We start from the raw sequence: 22,500 nt of genomic DNA, 5'->3' as shown, positions 1-22,500 counted from the left end.
CACCTCACCGCCTCTGTTTGGTTCCGGAATGGGGGCGGGAGGAGGAGGAGGAGGAGGAGGAAGAGGATTTCGTGCTCTCACTGACAGACTTGGACTGAGTGATGACAGATGACAGAATGCCTCCGTTCCAAGGTAGTTTCTCAACTGCCAACCCCCCCCCCCCCCTCCCCCACCACCACCACCACCACCACCACCACTCGCAGATGGCATACTGCTGCTGCAAGGGATGAGAAAGTATATATCACATGTGAGTGGTATCCTCATTGAGTGAAGAGGAGGGGAATTCTGGGTAATGAAGTGTTATGTTGTTGTTGGTGGTGGTGGTGGTGGTGGTGAGGTCTATGGGAACAGAGACAGTAACACATCCGTGTCCAAAGTGACCTGTCCAAGTGGGCAGCCGGAGGGCAGCCGGAGGGCGGTGGTGAGGGCGGGGGCATCAGGTTCAACAGGATCCCGTTCCTTCCCGTACGCAGAGATTGGAGGGCGGTTACCTCAAGTCTTGGTGGCAGACACCCAGGATCTTCATTCAGCTGAGACACCACTTTCGCCATAGCAACCGGCCAGTGGAAAAGTCTATGTCCGATATCCCCGGTTAGTTTTAGATTATAAAAGACTGTCTAAGATTTTTTTATTGTGGTCACAGAAGGGCACTTGATGTTATATGAGGATAGGAGTACCCCAGTATCCTATATATATACCCCATAAAGCAGTTCTTGCCTTTTATAGACCTCATGCTAATAACTGCTTATTACTTTTTTCCCTCTGCAGTAGTATTATATATTGTATGTATAAATAATATATAATATAAATAACATAATATATATTATGCAAATATCTATCTGAAGTGAGTAGATCTTTATAGTCTCAATATTAGTGTCAGAACCAAGGGGAGGGGATTATGAATAAGGTTACACCATGGTAGCATCTCTAATGCTAATGTAATGGGTTATAAAGTCTATAAAATCTTCTCTGCTCTTTCAAAGTGGTCCAAGAAAATGACTGTTTCTCAAATAAATCCAACACAGTATAATAGGGTTCAATGGTGTCTCACCAACGGTAATTGTCGCTTCTATATATACAGTATATATATATATATATATATATATATATATATATATATATATATATATATATATACATGCCATTTAGACATTTTTATCCAAAGCAACTTACATTGTGCGTGCATACAATGTTCAGTATATACAGTCCCAGGGGGAATCAAACCCACAACCTAAGCATTGTTAGTGCCATGCTCTACCAACTGAGCCACAGAGGACCTTCTCAGTCGTGTACAGCAGGATGTCTACTGCAGTAAGTGCATTCATTGATGAAGTAGTAGTAGATAGATACAGTATATATATATGCCATTTAGCTGACACTTTCATCCAATGCGACTTACATTGCGAAGGCATACATTTTTCAGTATATACAGATCCAGGGGGAATCGAACCCACAACTTAAGCGTTGTTAGTGCCACAGAGGACCTTCTCAGTCGTGTACAGCAAGATCTCTCCGGCAGTAATGCACAGTAAGTGCATTCATTGATATCGTGGTAGTAGATCATATGAGATCTGTATGAGTACGCGGTCCTCTGGGGGAACCCCTTCATCACTGAATGGCGGTAACTCTGCATGATTGATGATACGATAACAGATAGCAGTAACACTAGAAACACCGTTGTCTATATGTTTATGGGACCTGCCGTATGAAACAGGCCTACTGTCTGTACATTCGTTGTGGTTAACAACACAATAACAACACATTAACATAGATGTTAATGTCATGTCATGGCATGACTCCATTAGGATTTGAAGAGGCGTATTTCACCATGTCAGTTTCCAATACAGACTTGACAGACGTGATTATAGTGGGCATGTGTGAGTGAGTAAAATATTCTGGTGGTCTGCAGACATGTCCATATGCGTTGGCTAATGTGATGAATTTTGCATGGGCTCTGGGGAAGGTTGCGCTGTGGGTACTCTGACTCTTCCGTGTGGAAGCATTTACAGTCAGCCCCCTGTGTCAAGAACTGAATTATTTAGTCACATTTATAATTTATACAAGGACTGCTTGGGTCTGGAGTGACAGTGAGTAAACTGGCAGAGGTGTGAAAATACACTTGGAAAAGAGGGGCTAACTAACTAACTTAGGTAGACTTATAATCCATTCATTTGAAGTTTCTTTGTCGAGCAGAGGCATCATAATTTATTTATTTTTTAAATAAAGAATTATACACAATGTTTAGGTGCTCCTACTGTGTCTATGTACAGTGTACTGACATGCCTTAGCTATTAGCCTCTTCACAATGTAGATAATATCAGATTAGCTCTATGGCCTGACCCTCTGACCCCTCTGATATTGTATGTTCTGATTGGTTGACAGCTCAAGCCTGTTACAGGAAAAAGAGAAAAGGAAATCTGATTAGTAATGATATCACCACATTAGCCAGTTTCTAAAAACAACAACACAGGCTTCCTGAGAAGTTTTTTCATCAACTAAAAAACACAGATAGGTTCATGTAACCCAGTTATGTCCCACAATGATCGGAACATCAATCTGCGGTGTAGTCAATGTTTTACCAGACCTGAGCTGAATGGAAAATGTAGCTTGAGCTTCTCTGTTACACAGAATACTCACTCTTCTACAAGACAGAAGCTGTAAATTCAGTCATTTTAATGTGTTACCTTTAAGTTATTTAGCTTGGCCTCTCTTCGCTTAGAATAACGGGCAGTAAAGTGCACTCATCTGGAATCTGGAATATCTCACCAGTCCGAAGATGATTTGCGTTATTGGCATGTCAATGATTAAATGATGTGCAATGTTGGCTTTGTATGGTTATGAATCCTAAATTCAGCTCATTTCCGCTTGAGCTCTCTAGTAAGGCACTGGGGCTTTTGGCTGCGTTGGCATGGATACAAACCCTGCAGGTCCAAGTGAATCAGAGATCATCTTATACAGACACATCTCCTCTGCTTAAAATGCAATTCTAATCCAATGCATTCTAAAATGATGCATCCCTCTAAGCGCCACAAAACTCAAATTCAACAACTAGTGCCAGTACTTATTTCAATGTCAGACTGGTTTTCATAACTTGACAGAGTCTCGCACACTTTACAGTATGTTATAAAGCTAACCTTATTTCCTCTGACTGAAAAATCTTCAGTACATGAAAACCATTCAACTACACACAGTATTAAACATTGACATGTTACACACAGAGTTCTTCCTCCTCAAAATACATACGTATATGTACAATTCCCCCCCCCCCGCCTCTCTGTCAGTTATATTCGTTTTATTCTTATTTATATTCAGCAGTGCTCCGCATCGGCCCTGAAGTTTTAGGGCAAACAGAGGGAAGATGCAGAGCCTCAGAGATTGGCTGGGTTGCCTGCTCAGCCTTGTGGATAAGTGCCAGTCTGCAGAATCACAAACAGTCAGACTTGGCAGCGCTTATCAATTAGAGGGACACACGGGGGACTCTGGACTGGGCTGTGGATCTCTTCCGCCACTCAGCCCTCTTTCATTGATTAGCTCTCTCCTCATCCAGAAACCTGCCGTTCCTGGGCTTGTCCTCCCCAGACCTGCCATTAAAACTCCCAGACTGGAAAAATCGCTTTTTAAATGGCCCCCCACTTGTCAAATGTGAAATACTCCTGCTGACTCGTGATATTCTACTTGCTCAGCCTTCCATAGCCTCAAGTGAGCCATCATCATTTGTTCTTTTCAAAACTGAAGATTTCTGCTAAAATATGAATTGATAACATTTTGGTTTTATATTTGTTTAAGATTAGTCCGGGTGACTTTTTCCAATCTTTTTGCAAAGTTGACAGGGAGTCATTTATATATCTTGGGATGTAATTGGCATTGTTGGAGTTAACTGGATTACTTGGCCTGCTGTTTACAATTGAATGGGACAGCAAGCCTGATTACAAAGTCACACAGATTACACAAACGTAACTGTGATATATATCTTTTTTAGAGGGTTAGGGTTAGGGTTGGGCAGCATTGTTTTGGTGTGTCACTGCTTGCAAGTGTAATAAACTTACATTGTGATTCAAGACCTTTGACTCTTAGTCATACTTTAAGTAATCAGGTGGATTCCCATGACATAGCCTACGCCTTTTACCTCATACTGCATTCTATTATTTTGTTTATGACTAAATTCTTAGCATACAGACAAGACATTTGCCATGGAAAATAACCAGCTCAGTACAAGGAGGCAGAGACACAGGTAGTCTCATCAAACAAGATGGCGGGAATCTCACTAATGGTAGAGCTAAATGCCAGCTGGGTAAATCATCCATGAAATCAGATGGCGGTAGCCTGTCTTCCTCTGCTCTCTCTCACTCTTGCCTGAATGCTCCTAAGCTTTACTAAACTGCGCAAAGTACATCATCAATCTCATCATTGTCAGTGGATTCATCACCATTCCGAAATGTATAGACGCACAATCTATTAACACACACTGACACTTTTGTGCTTTTTTGAACGCATTGACTGCTTCCAGAAGTTGAACGATGACATAGTTTGACGTCATTTCGTGGGTTACAAATTGTTTGAGTTGATTGTTGAGGTGGTGCAGGCTCTGTTGGTGCATCACGCCTTTTGGATTTGGCTTGGAGAATGGAGCTCTCTGTTACCGTGCTGAAGGACATAAATATATTTGAGTGGTTTGTACCCGGTGAACACTACTGCGTGATGAGAGAACAAAGTTCCACTGTGTGGAAGCATGGTTGACTGTGTCTCAACGTGGACCTTTGTCTCAGACCAACTCTCTCTGTCTATCTCTCTCTCTATATCTCTCTCTCTCTCTCTCTCTCTCTTTTCTCTCTCTCTCTCTGTGTCTCACTCTTTCTCTGTCTCTCTCTCTTTTTTTTCTCTGTATCTCTGTGTCTCACTCTTTCTCTGTCTCACTCTTTCTCTGTCTGTCTCTCTCTCTCTCTCTCTCTCTCTCTCTCTCTCTCTGTCTAGGAGGAGGAGATCCCAGAGTTAGAGATTGACATAGATGAACTTCTGGATCTGTCAGACGAAGAGCAGAGATCCAAACTGCGGGTGAGTACAGATGTCAACCCTGCCTATCACTAACACCACTCCATACTCATATCAAATCCACCAAAGCTGGATCTCACAACTAAAAACGTTAAAAGAAAAGGAGAAATGTAATGACAAGAAGGGCTAGACATCCCTATTTAGGCCATGCTGTGGGCGACAGTATGTTGCAATACTTGCATATCAATAGTACATCTCTATCTTGGTGATACTTCACAGATAAACCCAGGTGTATCTGTAACTGAGTAGGTTAATTGCTTTACAAGCACTTGGCCCCAGATAGAGACCTTGTGCGATGTGTGAAACTAAAGAGCAATGTCCACTGCTGTTTCTAAACCCTTGTTTATTTCCTGGTCACAGGAACTGTTGCAGGAATGTGGCAAGCCAAAAGAGGTGAGACAAAGATATTATACTTTTATAATTATATTTATACTGTATCCCTTTTCATGTACAGAGAAACCAAATATGACACTCAGCAGCCATTGGTACATTCGTATTTGATTAGAAAATATTTCTTTTATGTTCACTTCACTACAAAAAAATAGTTGCAATTTGATGGTCAGACACATTTAGAAATAACATCTGAAATAATGTAATTCTTGCCTACTGCCTAACCCTAACCCTAATACAGGTTTGTGTTAACTCGCTTTCTCTTCTTTCCCCTCAGGACTTTATCAACGGGCTGCTTTATAAGATGAAGGGCCTCCGCAAAATGTCAGGCCCCTTGAAGAAATAATTAGAAGAAATAGGTCAAATCAAGATGTCAGTATGTGCAGTTTACATGTTATTGTGACCATTTCCCTGCACAGATGGGTCAATGTTGGTCTGTAAAGAGAGTGTTTTTTTACATTATTTATGGACAGTTGTAACATTTTGATTCCCCAAAACATAGGCTACAAATAATGCACAAGTACCGGTAATATATAAAACATATTGTCTATTACTCACATGGAATGTTTTGGTGTAAGATTGTACATTTTTGTTTGCCTACTTATGTACATATATTTTTGTTCTGATAACAGTGTTGTATGTCAAAAATAAACACAGCAATTTTCAAAACCAGGCTGTGGGTGATTAGCCATATCGGCTAACGCATGCGATTTCATATGAGGAAATAGCAGTGAAAGAAAAACGTGTCTGTATGTGAATACCAAATGTTTCCGATCCTGCTGTTTGACATGTGATAAGGATAGAGCAAGTCAGTTCAACTCGCAAATAGAAATAACTTCAACTTCCTAAACCACTGCGCATCAGGACGCACGTCAACACGACATGTGATCCTCCTCCACCAAGACAAGTGGAAGATATTGAAATAACGATGGCAGAGGAAATAGGGCACCAGAATGTGCAGCTTGGTGTCCCACAGCCCCGAGGCAGCTTTTAGGCTCTTCTGCAGCATGACATTGCCAGCCACCCCCACCCCAACGCTCCGGCTTCTCCCATCACGATACGAGTCCACTGAAGCACAATGTCACGCATAACAACACGCAGGAAACGTGAGGGTTTACTCATCTAAGACATGCTTCATGACTGAACTCTTAACACGTCAGTTGCACCTGAATGTTTTTGCAATAAATGGCCTCTCTCGGTCGCCACCACTTTGAAGTGATGTACACACAACCCTGGTAATATTGTAGTGCAGTGTAGCCAATTCCCTCTTTGTGAAGGTAATGTCTACTCGAAACACAGGGCTTCGACTGAAATGGAGAATGTCACAGGCAACACGCAATCCAGCAGAGAGCAAGTCCATTATGTATGCATCCATTATCGCTGCCTATTTCCTGTCTGTGGTCACAGCGTGGGATGCTCAAGGTAGTCAAGCACAGGAGGATGTGCAGCCCACGTCCATCTGGGCCTTAATGGACTAAACCCCTTGAGGTGCGCTTCATTACGGCTCTCACGAGTTAGCCTGACAGTAATGCACACTGATGAAACTGCACTCTGCCCCTCTCTCTCTGTGTCATAGACTGGTGGGTAATTTGGCAAAGGGCTCCATTAGTTCTCCTGATTTTTCATCCTCTGACACAGAAGCTTTTTCATACTGTACAAGTGCACTTCTACTGGGGTTGGCCAAAACAATGACAGTGTTTAGGGTTATTACATTAGCAATATGAGAATTGGTTCATAGCGCACCCAAAAAAATCAATTAAATAAGGTTTCATCACATGAAATCTCTCGAATAGACAGTAAATCTCTCAAATAGACAGTATTTACATCCGTTAGGTCGACATTACACACCACTATCACTACAGGAAACGCAACAACAATGTCAGAGGGCCAGCCAAAGACAGATTACAACACCGACTGCCTGACTGCCAAGAGGAAACAAAGGTCCCTCTAATCCCTTTATACTGGCTCATCTGTGGGCCTCCAGTGACACGCTGACAGCAGTCTGGGTCTGGGATGGCACATCACCCCAAATGAGCAACACGTGTGTGTGTGTGTGTGTGTGTGTGTGTGTGTGTGTGTGTGTCTGTGTGTCACCGAACTCAACATAAAATCATGACCCTTGCATATCTGCAAGTCACATAACCAAACTAAAACATGACTCTATGTGCCTCGATGACAGTTGATGTTGCACACCACTGCTCAGGAACTGTACTATACTTTTATTTAATTGGACCAGTAAGACTCCAAAGGTACTGTAAGGGTATTGCTAAAATACAATATGTTAAACATTTTAAGTGAATATGCTGCAATGCCACATATTGAAGGGAAATCAAACAGGTAGATTTGACAGGTTATCAGCACTACAGTACATAGAAGTATGACTCATATTCCTCTGGTAATTAAACATTAGAGTATACATTACATCACAATATCATGTGACACTACAATACCGAGACTAGAGTAATTCTGCTATTCTACAGTTATTCTGTACCAATATTGTTACCCATGGCCACGGTTTGAAGCAATCTATAACTGCATTTGGCAGATTACACACACACACACGCACGCACACACGCACACACGCACACACACACACACACACACACACGCACACACACACACACACACACACTAGATGAGCAACAGAATCATGGCTTCTCGTTCTCTCTGTGCGTCAGGCCGTTTTTTGGATCTGATCGTCAGGCACCACTTTCACCTTTGACCTCCAAGAATTACATTCCAGCGTCTTAACCCTATAGCACACATCTCACAAGAGGAGCCCTCCAGGAGCTAGCGACGCCAGCCACCGCGGCCTCACGTCTTCGTCTTCTTCTTTGTTTTCTTGGGTGCCGTATAGCTGGTCGTACGGTGCTCCTTCCTGTCGTATTTGTCATGACCCTCTCTAGGAGAAGAAGAAGAAGAAAAAAAGGAGAATAAATGGATAATTCATCACACTGAATACTTCATACACGTGCTGTTCAGTGTGGAAGAAGCTTGGACAAGATTTATCTGGGTCATGTTTGGAGGGCTGAAGTCGATATATGCAACTTGGACTTTCTCATAAATCTTTGCAAAGACGTCAAGGCTGGGATGACTTATGTGTGTGTGTGTGTGTGTGTGTGTGTAGTGTAGATGTACTTATGTGTGTGTGACTGATGTGTGTGTAGAAGGAGCGTCCCATACCTGAAGCAGCGGTTGCAGAACAGATCGCCGTCGCAGGTCTGACAGCGCATGCTGGCGTCCTCGTTGCAGATGCAGCACCAGGGAAGCTCTTCTTCATCACTACCTGAGGCCTGAGTCCCTAGCGTAGCTGCCGGGGGCCTGGGCGTCGACCTCGGAACTGCCGTCTTCACGTAAGGATCAAAGAAAGATATTGTTTTTTTAGGGCATTTCTGTTTTATTGGGATAGAGACAGTAGAGACTGACAGGAAGGATGGGATATGTCGAACATGCCGGAATCGAACCAGGGACCCTGCGATTATGCGGCACGCGCCTTAGTGTGCTACTCCACCTAGGCGCCCCACGTACAGGTTTGAATCTTTTACTCTCTGTGGTTAATGTGTGAGAGTTTCATTTAGATACGTGTTTTCAGACTCAATCTAGGACTGCAGGTTTGTTACCGGTTTCTTGCGGGCAGTCGTCTTCTCTGTGTTGATTGGGCCGCTCTGCTCTGGAGGTATGTTGTAGCCACTAGCCTCGTCCAACGCAGCTTCCTCTGACAGCTGGAGGACAGTTACCAGTTACCCAGGTTAACACTGCAATCATCAACTACCTTAGTATCGAATCATGGCTACATCTGTCACTTTGAATCCCTGTAAATGATATATCGACAGGTAAGATGACAGAACAGCAGCCCCTTGTGGTTGCTTACAGGTAGCACTACCTTGAAACATCTGTCCCAAAGGTGTGTCCAACACATTTGAATTCAAATTAAACCCGGCCTGACTGGCAAAGAAACTGGCCATTTCAATGCAGTTTAGAAATATCAATGACATAATTTTACGACACAGTACATATCGTCTAGTTTGGTGATGTGTTTACCTTTTTCAATATCCTCTTCACTGCCTCATCCTCGGTCTCCTCATCACTGTCTGGATGCTGGAAGTCCTCCATAGTGACTAAGATACAGCGTAGGAGATCACTGTTACAGCTCGACTATTACACAACATGACACGTACAGGAATGACACATTCTCACTATCTAACAAGTACACAGATGTTACCACCCAAGAGACATTCACATTCACGCTGCAGTGACTTGAACTGGGTGTTCTCTCTAAGGGTGCGTTCGTAAATTTGCTCTGAGAGCGCCGGAGCGCACACTGGGTTCGACGTCATACAGCGACCAAGTAATTTGATTGGACAAGAGGCATTCCATGAGTGCTGATCAGATTTCCAGAGTGTATTTACGAACGCACCCTAAGTCTCTCTCATGGTGGAGGTGTGACTTACCCGTGTCAGGGTCCTGGCCCTTGAGCTGAGCTAGCCTCTTGGCCATCTGTAGAACCTGCTCCTGGGAGCAGCGGTCCTGCCTCATCTCCTCCATGGCTTCGGCCAGCAGCCGGCTCTTATCGTCCTCCAGCTGCCTGGCTGCGTCCTGAGGCCCGTTGTCCAGGTTCTCCTCCAGCCTGTCCCCCTCCTGCTTGTTCAGGTCATTCATGGGGCCGTCCATATCTGGAGAAGAACACATGGTGTTGTTGGAGTATGCTGTACTGTACATGCTTCAGGGCATTCAGGGCATATAGGGTTAACTACAAAAAACAGGGTGTTGTCTGAGAATTGTCTTGAAATTCAATTATCTTCGAACAAAGATGACAAAACAATGAGATAACGTCACATCACACTACTTGGGTTCGAAGTAGGTCACAGGTGAAGAATAGAATATACAGTATATACCTTCAGCATTGGGTTGTGCGTTGTCTATGGCAACCTCCTCTGACATCTGAGTAATCAGATCATTGGCTTGCTCTGTCTGGCTACGTTTATCTGGGGGCTGGTGTACCTGCACAGAGCCACAAAACTCAATTCCTGCAATAGGGGAACGTCAGAGAGAGCTGAGGAATTCTGGTTAAAAATATATATATATATATATATATCTTGAATGTGAGGTCAGACAGCATGATGCAACGCAAGCCTGGCTAGAACTGAGACTTAACATTTACATTTACATTTTTTGGCATTTAGCAGACTCCTTTACCCAGTAAGTGAATCATCTATCCACCAGTCACAGCAGGGTCTGGGGCCATTTACATGTCATTAACCGTCTTATGCAGGGACTCACAGGTGGAGGGGCTTGGGAAGGAGGAGGTCTGCCCTGTAAAGCTGCCAGGCGATCCTCCATCTCCCCTGCAGTGGCCGTTGACTGGGGGGGTCCCTTCAGGGCAGCCAGACGGGCTTCAATCTCCTTCTCTGATGGGATAGACTCTGAAAGAGAACATTAATATGCCATTTATTTGACGATTTTATCTGAAGCGACTTACACTGCACTGAGTGCACACATTTTGCAGTATATATGGTCCGGGCAGGAAGCAAACCCACAACCTTAGCGTTGTTAGCGCCATGCTCTACCAACTGAGCCACAGAGGAGAACAGGGTATGGGTCTCATTAAAGAGTTGTACCGTATGTATGGAGATAAATAGACGCATCGCATATGCAGTCTTTTAGACAGTTGCTTACTTGGTTTTGTGTCCTCTTTCAGCTTCTGCAGCCTCTCTGCGATGGCCTGGTCCTCCTTACTCAAGCCTTTGGTCGGCACGTGACCTGATTTGGCTTTCCCACCGCCTCCACGCCCTGGGGGCTGTACTGGTTGCCCTTGCTTGGCTTCAAAAGCGGCAACTCGTCTGTGCAAACACAACATGACAGGTTGCATGATGATACTGCATTGACAAGCAACATGTCATGACAGCTGGTTTGTAGGGCTACACACTTTTTGTAGTTCTCAGGAGGGGACCATCTTGCTGCATTGTTCTGGTTTTCCCCACTGCAAAATAAATATTAAATGCATTGAGTAAGCAAAACCCAGTGGACCACACATATCGTATTGCTGTTCTGGTGCAAAGCTTTCAGCAGCACTCCACCTTGTGAGGTTCCCATGACATTGCTTGCAGACTCTCTGCTGGGTGTTGCCTAAGCGGGGCACCACTGCGTTGAATGTAAGGCACCCCGAGCAAAAGGATCGTCCGCAGTTTTTACAGCCCAACTGTGAGACATAATGACATGAATACATATGTATGACAATCTGTTACAACCATAAGTCCAGATGCTTCATTCAGAACTGTAAAATCATACAATTTGAATGGTAGCAAAGAAAGGACTGTTCAAAACCAAACAAACCTCCTTCTTGAAGAGAGTGAACTTTGATGCACAACAATAACAACGGTTGTCCATATCGCTGCATTTGGATACAAGTTAACGTTGTTTTAACTACCGTCTTGTCAGACAAATGGGCAAACTAACTAATTCTCTCTCTGAATGACTTTGAATTATCCAGCAAAAATGAAAACTGTTCTGCTGATAAATCAGGAAGTGTACAGGATGTTGACGATAATGTACAGTTAGGGGCGAGGACACATGGTCAATGTAGTCATGATGTTGAAACTGAACCAAACCAAATTATAATTAGTTAAACGTTATAACGGATTTTTGGGGGTTTATTTTTCTTTTAAAAAATGGTAATATATCGTTTTAGCTATATCGTTTAACACTTGTGTTTTGTTCATTTACTATCACGATAACACATTGGAGCAAAGGTGCGTTCGTAAATTTGCTCTGGAAATATGATTAGCACTCATATAATGCCTCTCGTCCAATCAAATTACTTGGTCGCTTTGTGACGTTGAAGCCAGTGTGCGCTCCGGCGCTCTCAGAGCAAGTTTACGAACGCAGCCTAAATCGGGTGGGATGTGGGCTCACCCAATCAGCGTTGTCCAAATCCGGTCGCGGTCTCCGTTCGAAAAATACGCTGCTAGTCAACCAGCAACAACGATAAAGCAAAAATAAAGACGATTTCACGGATCTAAAACTGAAAGAAATATACTTGTTTAACACGGTAAGTACTCCTTCATAGATTGCGTGTTTGAATAACAGCACTAACGTTTAGCTAGTCAGTTAGCTAATCAATACATTCAATAGTTTGGTTTAGACGTTAGACTCCAGCAGCAGCAGCTAGCTTGTAGCTAGTCTGCACTGCACTGCATGTACGGTACTGTAGGCAGCGAATATCAGGATGGTTTGCTTGTATGTCATTGCTTACTGTTGGCTTATGACAATCCATGCAGATGTCTTGCTACTTAGTAGTCAATCAGTTTGTGGTTTTTGTTGTATTCTGTGTTGGCCCGTGTCCAATAACAGTAGCACACTCTGAGCAAACGCAATGTTATTATGTCGCCCCTCCCCCCCGCCTAAATCTACTGGTGTTTTTGTACCCCCCCCCCCCCCCCACCATGACCACACACTGTACATACTTGTTGTTTTGTCCCCCCGCCCGAACTACCCACTGTACATACTTTGTGTTTTGTCCCCCGCCCCCACCTGTGGTGTATGTCCCCACCTGTCCTACCCGCTGTACATACCTTATGTTTTGTTGTATTGTTCTTCCCATGTTGGATGTATGTTTATCTTGTAGATAGTACTAGTTATTTGTCTGTATGATCTTGTAGATAGTACTAGTTTTTTGTCTGTCTTACATGTAACGATGAATTGAGAATCAAGGACCCCAATTGAAATAAGCCAGTGGCTTTCTTGGGTTTTTATCCTGTTAGTTGACCTTGTATGTAATATGTACTTTCATGTACCTACTTCTGCAAATCTTCTAATAAAGTTTTCAATCAATCAATCAAAAGCACCAAGATGGCAGAGGGTGGCGAGGAGGCAGAGTGGGAACTGTGCAAAGAGAATATCCAGCCACTGAAACGGGGACGGGACATATCAGCCTTGCACCAGGCTCTCAGTGAACAGCAAGAGGGATCGAGCCCTGCCACCATCCAACAAAAACAGTATGGACATTATTATTATTATTAGCTACGACACTGACAAGCAGGGGTTAAATGGGGGAATTCCACAATAAGACAATGTCTAGGAAGCTGGCAATGCTGAATTTGGTGGAAGATACAATCATTGCTACCAGACATTATACTTGTTCTGATGTTTTCTTTCTCGTGATGATTTAAGTGTTCCTGTTGTTTCTTCTCTCCAGGGAATTTGAGTCAGAACTGCGAATATATGATGGGGATGATTCACTTGATGTTTGGGATCGGTAAGAGCATGGGATCTTGACCTAAACGTGATATGATATTTAACATATTTAGCAAATCTTACAATCTGAGCGTGTGCTTTTTCCTACAAAGTCAGTATCATGTTTCCCATTTGAACAGGTACATAAAGTGGACAGAGCAGACCTACCCACAGGGAGGGAAAGAGAGTAACCTCGCTGTGCTTCTGGAGCGAGCGGTGATGCGCTTCACTGAGGAAAAGAAATATCACAATGACGCCCGCTACATTGACCTCTGGATCAAATTTGTAAGTGTTTGATAAATCTGTCATGTGATTGCATGAATGAAAATAGTTGTAGTCTTAATTAACCTTTATTTGGCGGGGGGGGGGGGGGTGTTCAAATCCCACCTGGGAACACCACCACTAGAGTGCCCTTGAGTAATGCACACTTAGCCCTAAGTTACTCCAGGGAGACTGTCCCTGTAATCACTAATTGTAAGTTCCTTTGAATAAAAGTATATAATATATACTTTATATACTAATATATACTATTTTAAAAAGTAAAAAGGGAATCCTCTGTCTTCCTATCAGGTGGAGAACTGCCCAGAGCCTTTGGACATGTACAAGTATATGCAGGCCCAGGGTATCGGAACGATGCAGGCGTCCTTTTACATCGCCTGGTCAGAGGAGTACGAGAAACACGGCAACTCTCGCCAGGCCGACAGCGTCTACCAAGACGGCCTCAGGTGTGGGGCTGAACCCCACGACAAACTGCTGCAGTTCCACAAGTATGAAGCACACCACACACACACACAGAGATTTATCCTCAATGCGAAAGTATCGGAGTGACAAATAAACATGTTGTATCTTGATCTAGTTCCTTGGAGTTGTGTGACTCAGTCAAGATTTCAGTCAATGATTTAGGAGCCGTGACAGTGTTTCCTCCAGGATTTTTCAAATTAGTGGCGGAGCGGTTATCTTTCGCGCCGCGCGAGATTTTTTTCCCGCGTGCACGTGCATAAAACGCGCACTGGCGCTCAAAACAAAGACGTAGTTTCACCAAAAACTAGAGGGTGGCAACAATTATAATTTCTTAAATAGCGGTTAAGTCATTAAAGCAGAGCAGGTGATTTTATATAGAAGGTGATCAAATACCAATATATCCTACAGCTGCAGCGGAACATTCAGAACGCGCATGACACACACACACACACACACAGAAAGATCAATACGAAGTAGGCCTACATGACAGTACACGCACAAAACCGGCTAACATTACTCATTAACTGTTTACACAAGTAAAATCACAGTGTGACAGTCAGATGGAGCATTCGGTAAACAACAACAGCAAGGTAATGCTATCAGTTGAGTTAAAGAAAACCAACTCTTACCTTTGAGGACACCAACATGAGCCCTGCTTACCCGTACCTCCGCCGTTCTGTTCGTGGTGATTTTAGAGGCAATAGATTATTTTTGCCCCGCGCATATTGCTATGAATAGTTCGAAGCTAGGTGCTTGCACGTTAGGTGCGAGAGCTCGGTTAACCCATTAGCGGGAACATTATTTGTTTCACAAAATAGGCTGATTTAATTGACCATGAACATCAGAGACATACATTACGAATGTTCATTTAAAATACTCTATACTGAGCACTGGTATAAGAACATGAACCAGAGAACAGCAGTAAATGCAATAACCCACAGTCGTCGCTGATGATGTTGCATTTTCGATTAGGATACGGGATTAAAGGCACCGGCGACGGGCTAAAAGAGAAATCCAAATGTCCCGCTAAATTCGGACCAATCACAAAACTGTTTTGAAAGCGCGTCGCCTCGCGCCGCGCGCCTGTTGAGAGCGATTCAGTCTCGATTGCAGTGCGAACACAAACGACGAGGTTAATTGCAACATTGTAACATATTGTAAATAACTACGCCCTAAATCGTAACGAAATGTTGGTCTGGAAGCGGCCTAAATCTAGCTTCAATCTGCTTTTTTTCTGTTCTCCGGTCATAATAACTCGCTGCCTTTCTGCGCAGCCTGAATCAAAGTGGACTGTCTGAATCAATTAGTGGCGGAGGAAATTCATTCGAGGCGGCCCGCCACGAATAAATGCATATAGAGGAAACACTGCGTGATATTATATTATTATTATTGTTATTATTATTATTATTTTATCCCAATGTAACCGTTTGTGGTGTTGTGTCCACAGGGCTTTGCAGGCACGCGTGTCGCGACAGGTGCTGTCAGGGATGTTGGAAGAGGAGGATGATGACGATGATGATGAGGAGGAGAAGGAGAGGACAGATGCAAGACATCCTGAGAGGATTTCACTGGTGGATCTCAAACACAGGGGGAAGAAGAAGGCTGTCGCACCCATCAGTAGAGTTGGCGCCGCACTTAGGGGTAAGCACACGTCTCATTTTGACAATGTGGATGTTTTAAATGTGCCGATGTCCATAATTTAGACCGTGTTTAAGGTGATTTGACACAATGTGTGATCTTGTGTATTGACAGGTAATCCCCGTCAGCTACATTTACAAGGACAGCCGCCCGCCTCGAGTAGCAGTCAGAACAGTCGCTTTGTGGTGTTTGATGAGAACAAGGCTGCAGAGCTTCCTGAACCCAAGATAGAGACCTGGATGGCCCCGCCCCCCTCCAGAGCCAAGGAGAACGACCAGAGGGCGGAGAAATGGACCCATGTGAAGGTACGGAACAAGGGGGGGGGTCGGAGCTTACGGCCTGTCATGTGATCACGTAACTGTGAGTTATTTGTGTGTATTCTACTCTACCTGGAGAGGGGAAACAGCTACGCGAGACTGCTCTTTGTGGACTTCAGCTCTGCCTTCAACACCATCCTTCCAGACAGGCTAGTGACCAAACTACTAGACCTGGGACTATCACACTCTATATGTGCATGGATCAAGGACTTCCTGTCTGACCGCCCCCAGAGGGTGCGGGTGGGCTCCTACACCTCCACAGCCCTCAGACTCAGCACTGGGTCCCCCCAGGGCTGCGTGCTAAGCCCCATCCTCTACAACCTCTACACCTACGACTTCACCCCCGTCCACCCCAGCAACTCCATCGTAAAGTTTGCAGACGACACCACCGTGGTGGGCTGCATCTCGGGGGGGGACGAGGCGGCGTACAGGGATGAGGTAGAGCAGCTGAGCAAGCTGTGCAAGGTTAACAACCTGCTGCTGAACCAGTCAAAGACCCAGGAAATCATCGTGGACTTCAGGAGGAAAAAATCTGAGGTCCAGCCCCTGCTCGTCGACGGAGGGAGCGTGGAGAGAGTCTCAACCCTCCGATTCCTGGGGGTGCACATACAGGATGACCTGTCCTGGAAGAACAACACAGCAGCCATCATCAAGAAGGCACAACAGCGGCTCTTCTTCCTGAGAATCCTCAGGAAAGACCACATCGGACAGGAGATGCTGGTGGCCTTCTACCGCTGCGCAGTGGAGAGCATCCTCACCTACTGCATCTGCATCTGGTTCTCCAGCTGCACAGCCGCAGAGAGGAATGCGCTACAGAGAGTCGTGAGATCGGCCCAGAAGATCACCGGCGCCCCCCTCCCCTCTCTGGAAGAGCTGTACAACACACGCTGCCTCAGGAAGGCCTCCAAGATCTCCAGAGACCCATCCCACCCTGGGTACGAACACTTTGCTCGGCTGCCCTCGAACAGGCGGTTCAGGACCATGTTCGCAAGGACAAACAGACTGAAGCTCAGCTTCTACCCCAGGGCCATTCAGGCCCTGAACACAGCAAAGACCTAGGTTCTAGGCCCTGGACAATCTAGACAAATTGATGGCAGCTACTAGATTGAAACCAAGTGTAATACTGAAACACAAATGTGTACCGGTACATTTCAAACCTGCAAACTGCGACACTTTAAATGAATGTGCAATAACACTATGTGCAATATGACAACCCTAGGGTACATAAGGTTCAGAGAATAGGAAATGTTAGAATAGGTATAGCATAGCATAGAGTATAGCACAGTGTTTTATTTGTATAGTATAGTATAGTGGATAGTGTATATAGCCTTTATTTATGTAAACCAGCTCCTTTCCCTTCTTGTTTTTTAGTGGGGTTTTTTCCTAGCACCAGGGAAGCCCCCCCTCCCAAATTTCGTTGTTTGGTACCTGTACTATATCAATGACAAATAATTAAGCAATAGCTCACGACAGGCCGTGGTATATGCTTATTATATCACAGCTAAGGGGCGTTGTTCGGCCCGACGCGAAGCGGAGGGACGGCAACCCCCTTAGCTGTGATATAATAAGCATATACCACTGGCCTGAAGTGAGCTATTGCTTTTATAAAACGGTTACCAACACTGTCAATATGAATTAGAAAAGCACACTCAAATTCAAATAGTTTTTATTCGTAATTAATCATCTTAAATAGTTCCCCTCAAATAAAATAGTTCCTCTTATTGCAGTTGGTCGCTAAGCAACAACACTAACATTCTTTTTCATTAACCTAGGCTACTAGCATTGTAGATTTCATAGGAATTTAGCATTTATTTACACATTTTCATTATTTGCATCTATTTATTTACATTAATTTGGATGTCTCCGTTGATTGTACACCCACTAAAAAACTGTCAACGCGCGGCTGTAGTGGACGCAGGCAGGGCACTCCGAAAACGTCTCGACACATTTTCAAACAGGCTTTATTTTGATAAACAGACCACATATTGGGAATCTACATGGTTACTTTGGGTAGGATTTTTATTTTTATTTATTTTTAAGTTGATAAAATGTCCTTGAGATTGAATTAAAAGTCTGTTATATTTGGAATGTTGACCGTGAAACAGGCGTATTCATTTCGAACTGTGATGAGGCTCTACTAATCGTAGCTGTGGTATACGCTCAATATACCACGGCTATGAACCAATCAGATTGCTTGATTTCACCCATCCGTTTTATAAAGACCATTCATTCATTCATTCATTCATAGATGCCCCAGAAGTCCAGGTTCGGTCACACTGTCGTGGCCACACCCAGCAAGCCAAACTTCCAGCCGTTTGTGGAGGAGGAGGACTCAGATCAGCCTCCAGTGATGTGAGTAGTCGATATTATAAGACCATCTCAAAAATGTGCCCTCATTTATTTCGTTTTCCTTTGCTCAACTTCAACTTGATCAGGCTAACTCCTGTGGCTATTTGCATGACTAAAATAAATGTTGTGTTTTTTTTTTTGCACACGCAGCAAGAAATTGTTTCTGAACCGGCTGATTAAAAAAATCCAAAAGCAGCCCTCAAGCAACGCCTGTGGCATCGTTTGTGTCTAGCTGTGTTCTTACTTTTTTTTTTTTGCTATATTAACTGGCCCCTCCTTCCTTCAGGACACCATGTAAGATCAACCCTACGGTGAACTCAGTACTGTCTGCACGGAAGCCCTGCGGGGATGCGACTCCTCTGAAGAGGCTTCAGGAGCAACATCATCAGCAGCAGCAGCAGAAGGAGGGGAAAGCACAGCTGCAGTACATGTACTGCAAGGATCTGCTGCTCAGTGGCGCCTCCGAGTTCTGCTTTGAGGAACTGCGGGCGGAACGGTACCGCCAGAAGATGGGCCAGGAGGCAGAGGGCAGAGGGAGCAAGGAGCAGGCCGGGCCTGGGCTCCCAAACTGAACTGACACATTTCTGCAGAGACTCACGTGACATTCCTGTGAAGAGGACTTTTACACTGTTTCAGAGAGGGAAGCAGTTGGGATCATGTTTTAGTAGCTTTTATGTTTGTGATGCCTACCATGTTTTCGTTTTTATGTTTTGTACATACAATGTAGTGGAAACTACAAAAGTCACGCCAGGATTCTGTATTACACAAAAACCCCTAAATGAGAAATGTATCTAAAGCAGTTGGGAGGTGATGAGTGAGTACAGAGAGAAATGTTAAGAGATCAAAGAGGGAGAATGCGATGGAAGTGTACTTAAATACTTTAGTATTTACAATACTCAGTTCTCATAGGCCCAATTGCTGTATAGTGGTACATTTATTACGGCAATGTGGCACTAGTGTTCAATAAACGTTGAAAACGTTTTTGATGAGGTTATTCCTGTGATAATTATTGTTTGATGAGCTGGACCCTGTGGTATAATCCACTGTCAGTAGAGGGCATACAAGAGGAGCTCTGGATAGAGACGAGATAAGCACTGCCGAGTAATGTGGGTTATTTTTTCATCTTGTTTTTCTGGTGATTTTCATTTGAGTCTAATTGGGTATGAGAGACCTGAAGTGCTCTACACAGCTCATCTCTTGTTGGAGCTTAAAAGTAAAGGAGTAAATATTATCTGGCAGGCTGTCACTAGCGAGAACAAGATGCAGTCAAACGACTATAAACAAACTCGGCTTACTACACACTGCGTCCACATAATTAGTATAATTTTAAAAATGCTCTGGTTGGGTGCGTTGCATTTTCCTGCTATGGGAAAAAATAACGGCATAATTGTCCTGGGATATCTCGGCTAGAGTCACATATTTCAAATGGTTGTCTTAGGAAGGTCTACAGTACTACAGTGGGAGCATCGACAGTGATGGGGTGTAGTACAATGCTTTAGAGGTCCCCACCATTATAGTAGGAGGCATCCACAGTGATGGGATATAGTACAGAGCTTTAAGGACAAATGGTTATTCGAGGGAGGTCTCCACTACAATAGTAGGAGGCATCCAAAGTGATGGGGTATAATAGTACAGAGCTTTAAGGACAAATGGTTATCTGAGGGAGGTCCCCCACTACTACAGTAGGAGGCAGCCAAAGTGATGGGGTGTAATACAGAGCTGTAAGGGCGTGCTTGATGAATGGGTAGGGGGTAGGTGACTCATTAGCAAGTTAAATCCAGCCTCCTCCGTTGGCTGTGGAGAGCAGAGCTGGCCTAGTCATGCCCCAGAGACCAGCAGACTGCGGCAGCACGATGGAGCTAGAGCGAAGGGCAGCCTTTTGAAGGCTAGCTAACTACGGGAGGACCACTCACTGTAGTCAATTCAGCAGTCTCGCTGTAGCGTGTTATAGGTCCTCAGTTTACTCTAGACAGAAGGGTCGAAGGTTAACACATTTTGATAAATGATGGATGTGAGCCCCCGGTAATCCGGATGGATCTGGAGTGCCACCACTGGTGAGTCCCCTGAAGCCAAACGCCACGCCACAAAATGTCTGTCAGGATATTTGTGAGAGAAGATACTATTCATACACTGCAAGGCTATATCAAATATATAATCAGTGATGATTATATGCAATTACAATGATATAGTCAACCTTAACATTATCATTTTGCATCTAGTGTGACATGTCTTTTTGTTGAACTTATTAAAAGCCCATCCCATCAAAGTAACTACTTTCCTGATGGCTCCTGAGACAGAAAATCCATACCCTCCATGCGCTCTCTGTTTGAAGCTAGCAGTGGAGAATCGCTACCTATTCTTAATGGGTTTATGCAAGACCTTTAGTCTGACCCTGTTACTTTGATCGACAAACACACTCAGGCTCTGCTGCTCATGTCTCACAGCCGATGCTCTTACCCTGTGTCTGTTTTTATTTACATGCTCCACTTAACAGCAAGTTCTCTGTAACGGCCAATACTTCACTTTGCAGTACCGGTAATTGTAATTGCCAGAGATGGCTAAATCTTATAAGGCTGTTATTTGGCAAGGTGCAAGTGTGAGCAGCTAAGCTAATCAGGAGTATCATTCAACACCATTTGGGTCTGATATGTTGTTTAGGTTAGTAAGATGGAGTCTGAGCCCTTACACTAGCATCTTGACATCCTCAGCTCTCCTTGACTGGGGCTCTGAAGACCACTCGCTGAGTCAATGAGATGTCTTATCCTTTCAGTTGTCAAATTAAACCACAGCCAACTTTACAGACCTGAGGCACTTTACCCCCCTGAATGTTGCCCATAGGCCTAACCCTGAGATATCCATCCCTCACCATAGCATGAATTCAAATGCAAGCAATTAAGATTGTCTCTTTTATGAGGAGTGAGGGCTTCCATTTGAATGGGTAGAGACAAAAGGTAAAAAAAAAGGCATTGTCAGTGTGCTGTAAGCCTTCTTTGCAATGTATGTCATTAGCCCCCAGTGTATCTAAATGGTGACTCAAATGTTTTCATCAGAAGCAGAGATCAGGCGTGACAACAGCCCTGACGAACAATAGGTCAGTACAGTTTAGCTTCTGGTGCTATTACAGCAATCTACGTCACACAGCGTCACAATAGTGATCTAACCACGTGCATGTGTCTTAGACATCATTCAAACGATGAGTGGAGGTTTATTGTTTCTCATTTTAAAGCTGGCATCCTGTGAAAGTCAATAGAATCTTCTTGTATTGTTTTAAATGAACGGAGCCCCCACCTCTCTCTCTCTCTCTCTGGCTTTTTGAACCCAATTAGGCCATCAAGGTCTCCTTGAGGTGACGCAGGCTAGGGTGTAAGGTAAGCTAACAAACAAATGGTTTGTTGTGGAAAAAAAGCAGCAAAAGGACCAGGCACCTTTAGATAGCCTGAGTAAACAAGAGCTGTGTTATTGTGTGATAACCTCATAAGAGACCTGTGCTTTCAGATTACGTCGTGTTTTTGTCCTACCCAGCCAATAGGACTGACAGAAGCACTGCACACAGTACTAACCAGAGGGAAACGATGGACATGCCAATCAATATACAGGAATAACAATGATTACAACAAATAGGGTGTGTGTGTGTGTGTGTGTGTGTGTGTGACAAAGAGAGGGGGGGGGGGGGGGGGAGTCGCTTCTACCAATTCCTCAAGTGGAGGAATCTGTACCATTGTTATGTTAATTGTTTAAGGCAAGCATTTTCCTCTGGTTCATTTGATATTATGGTTAAACATGA

General features: G+C 44.1%; 3 protein-coding genes across 3 annotated transcripts in view; 2 read left to right on the top strand and 1 right to left on the bottom strand.

Annotated features, from left to right (window-relative positions):
- Nucleotides 1-5,785, top strand: part of ppp1r14d (protein phosphatase 1 regulatory inhibitor subunit 14D) — a gene marked incomplete at its 3' end in the record, with an annotated part of 7,165 nt that extends 1,380 nt beyond the window's left edge. Inside the window, exons 2-4 of the mRNA XM_080533765.1 lie at nucleotides 4,972-5,052; nucleotides 5,410-5,442; nucleotides 5,717-5,785. Of these exons, the coding sequence (XP_080389891.1) occupies nucleotides 4,972-5,052; nucleotides 5,410-5,442; nucleotides 5,717-5,785 (183 nt within the window). The remainder of the gene's footprint in view (nucleotides 1-4,971; nucleotides 5,053-5,409; nucleotides 5,443-5,716) is intronic.
- Nucleotides 5,786-7,703: 1,918 nt separating this feature from the next.
- On the bottom strand, nucleotides 7,704-11,912 carry zfyve19 (zinc finger, FYVE domain containing 19). The gene is made up of 11 exons (XM_080533627.1): nucleotides 11,773-11,912; nucleotides 11,517-11,638; nucleotides 11,366-11,419; nucleotides 11,116-11,279; nucleotides 10,720-10,862; nucleotides 10,335-10,440; nucleotides 9,891-10,112; nucleotides 9,481-9,557; nucleotides 9,060-9,161; nucleotides 8,623-8,786; nucleotides 7,704-8,341 (listed from the first exon to the last, which is right to left on the bottom strand). Exons 1-11 carry the CDS (start codon nucleotides 11,824-11,826, stop codon nucleotides 8,254-8,256), a joined length of 1,296 nt encoding a protein of 431 aa, XP_080389753.1. The 5' UTR covers nucleotides 11,827-11,912; the 3' UTR covers nucleotides 7,704-8,253.
- Nucleotides 11,913-12,439: 527 nt separating this feature from the next.
- bub1bb (BUB1 mitotic checkpoint serine/threonine kinase Bb) lies at nucleotides 12,440-19,288 on the top strand (the record flags this gene model as incomplete). Its single annotated transcript, XM_080550203.1, has 9 exons — nucleotides 12,440-12,487; nucleotides 13,281-13,433; nucleotides 13,634-13,693; nucleotides 13,812-13,956; nucleotides 14,242-14,438; nucleotides 15,860-16,053; nucleotides 16,165-16,355; nucleotides 18,616-18,719; nucleotides 19,003-19,288. The coding sequence occupies exons 2-9, from the start codon at nucleotides 13,288-13,290 to the stop codon at nucleotides 19,286-19,288; spliced, it is 1,323 nt and encodes a 440-aa protein (XP_080406329.1). The 5' UTR covers nucleotides 12,440-12,487; nucleotides 13,281-13,287.
- Nucleotides 19,289-22,500: the final 3,212 nt, after the last annotated feature.

This window comes from Nansenia antarctica, assembly GCF_963989245.1.
Source record: "Nansenia antarctica genome assembly, chromosome: 1".
NCBI classification, from domain to species: Eukaryota; Metazoa; Chordata; class Actinopteri; order Argentiniformes; family Microstomatidae; genus Nansenia; species Nansenia antarctica.
Note: the sequence above shows the minus strand (reverse complement) of the source record. Positions and strands in the feature narration are given on the sequence as shown.

Excerpts from the sequence above, each read along its gene's own strand:
- zfyve19 (XM_080533627.1), bottom strand. The coding sequence starts at position 11,826 with ATGGACAACCGTTGTTATTGTTGTGCATCAAAGTTCACTCTCTTCAAG. Across the intron at positions 10,113-10,334 it reads CGCACAACCCAATGCTGAAG|ATATGGACGGCCCCATGAAT; the intron begins GTATATACTGTA and ends GTTCTTCTCCAG. Across the intron at positions 9,558-9,890 it reads GGGCCAGGACCCTGACACGG|TCACTATGGAGGACTTCCAG; the intron begins GTAAGTCACACC and ends GCTGTATCTTAG.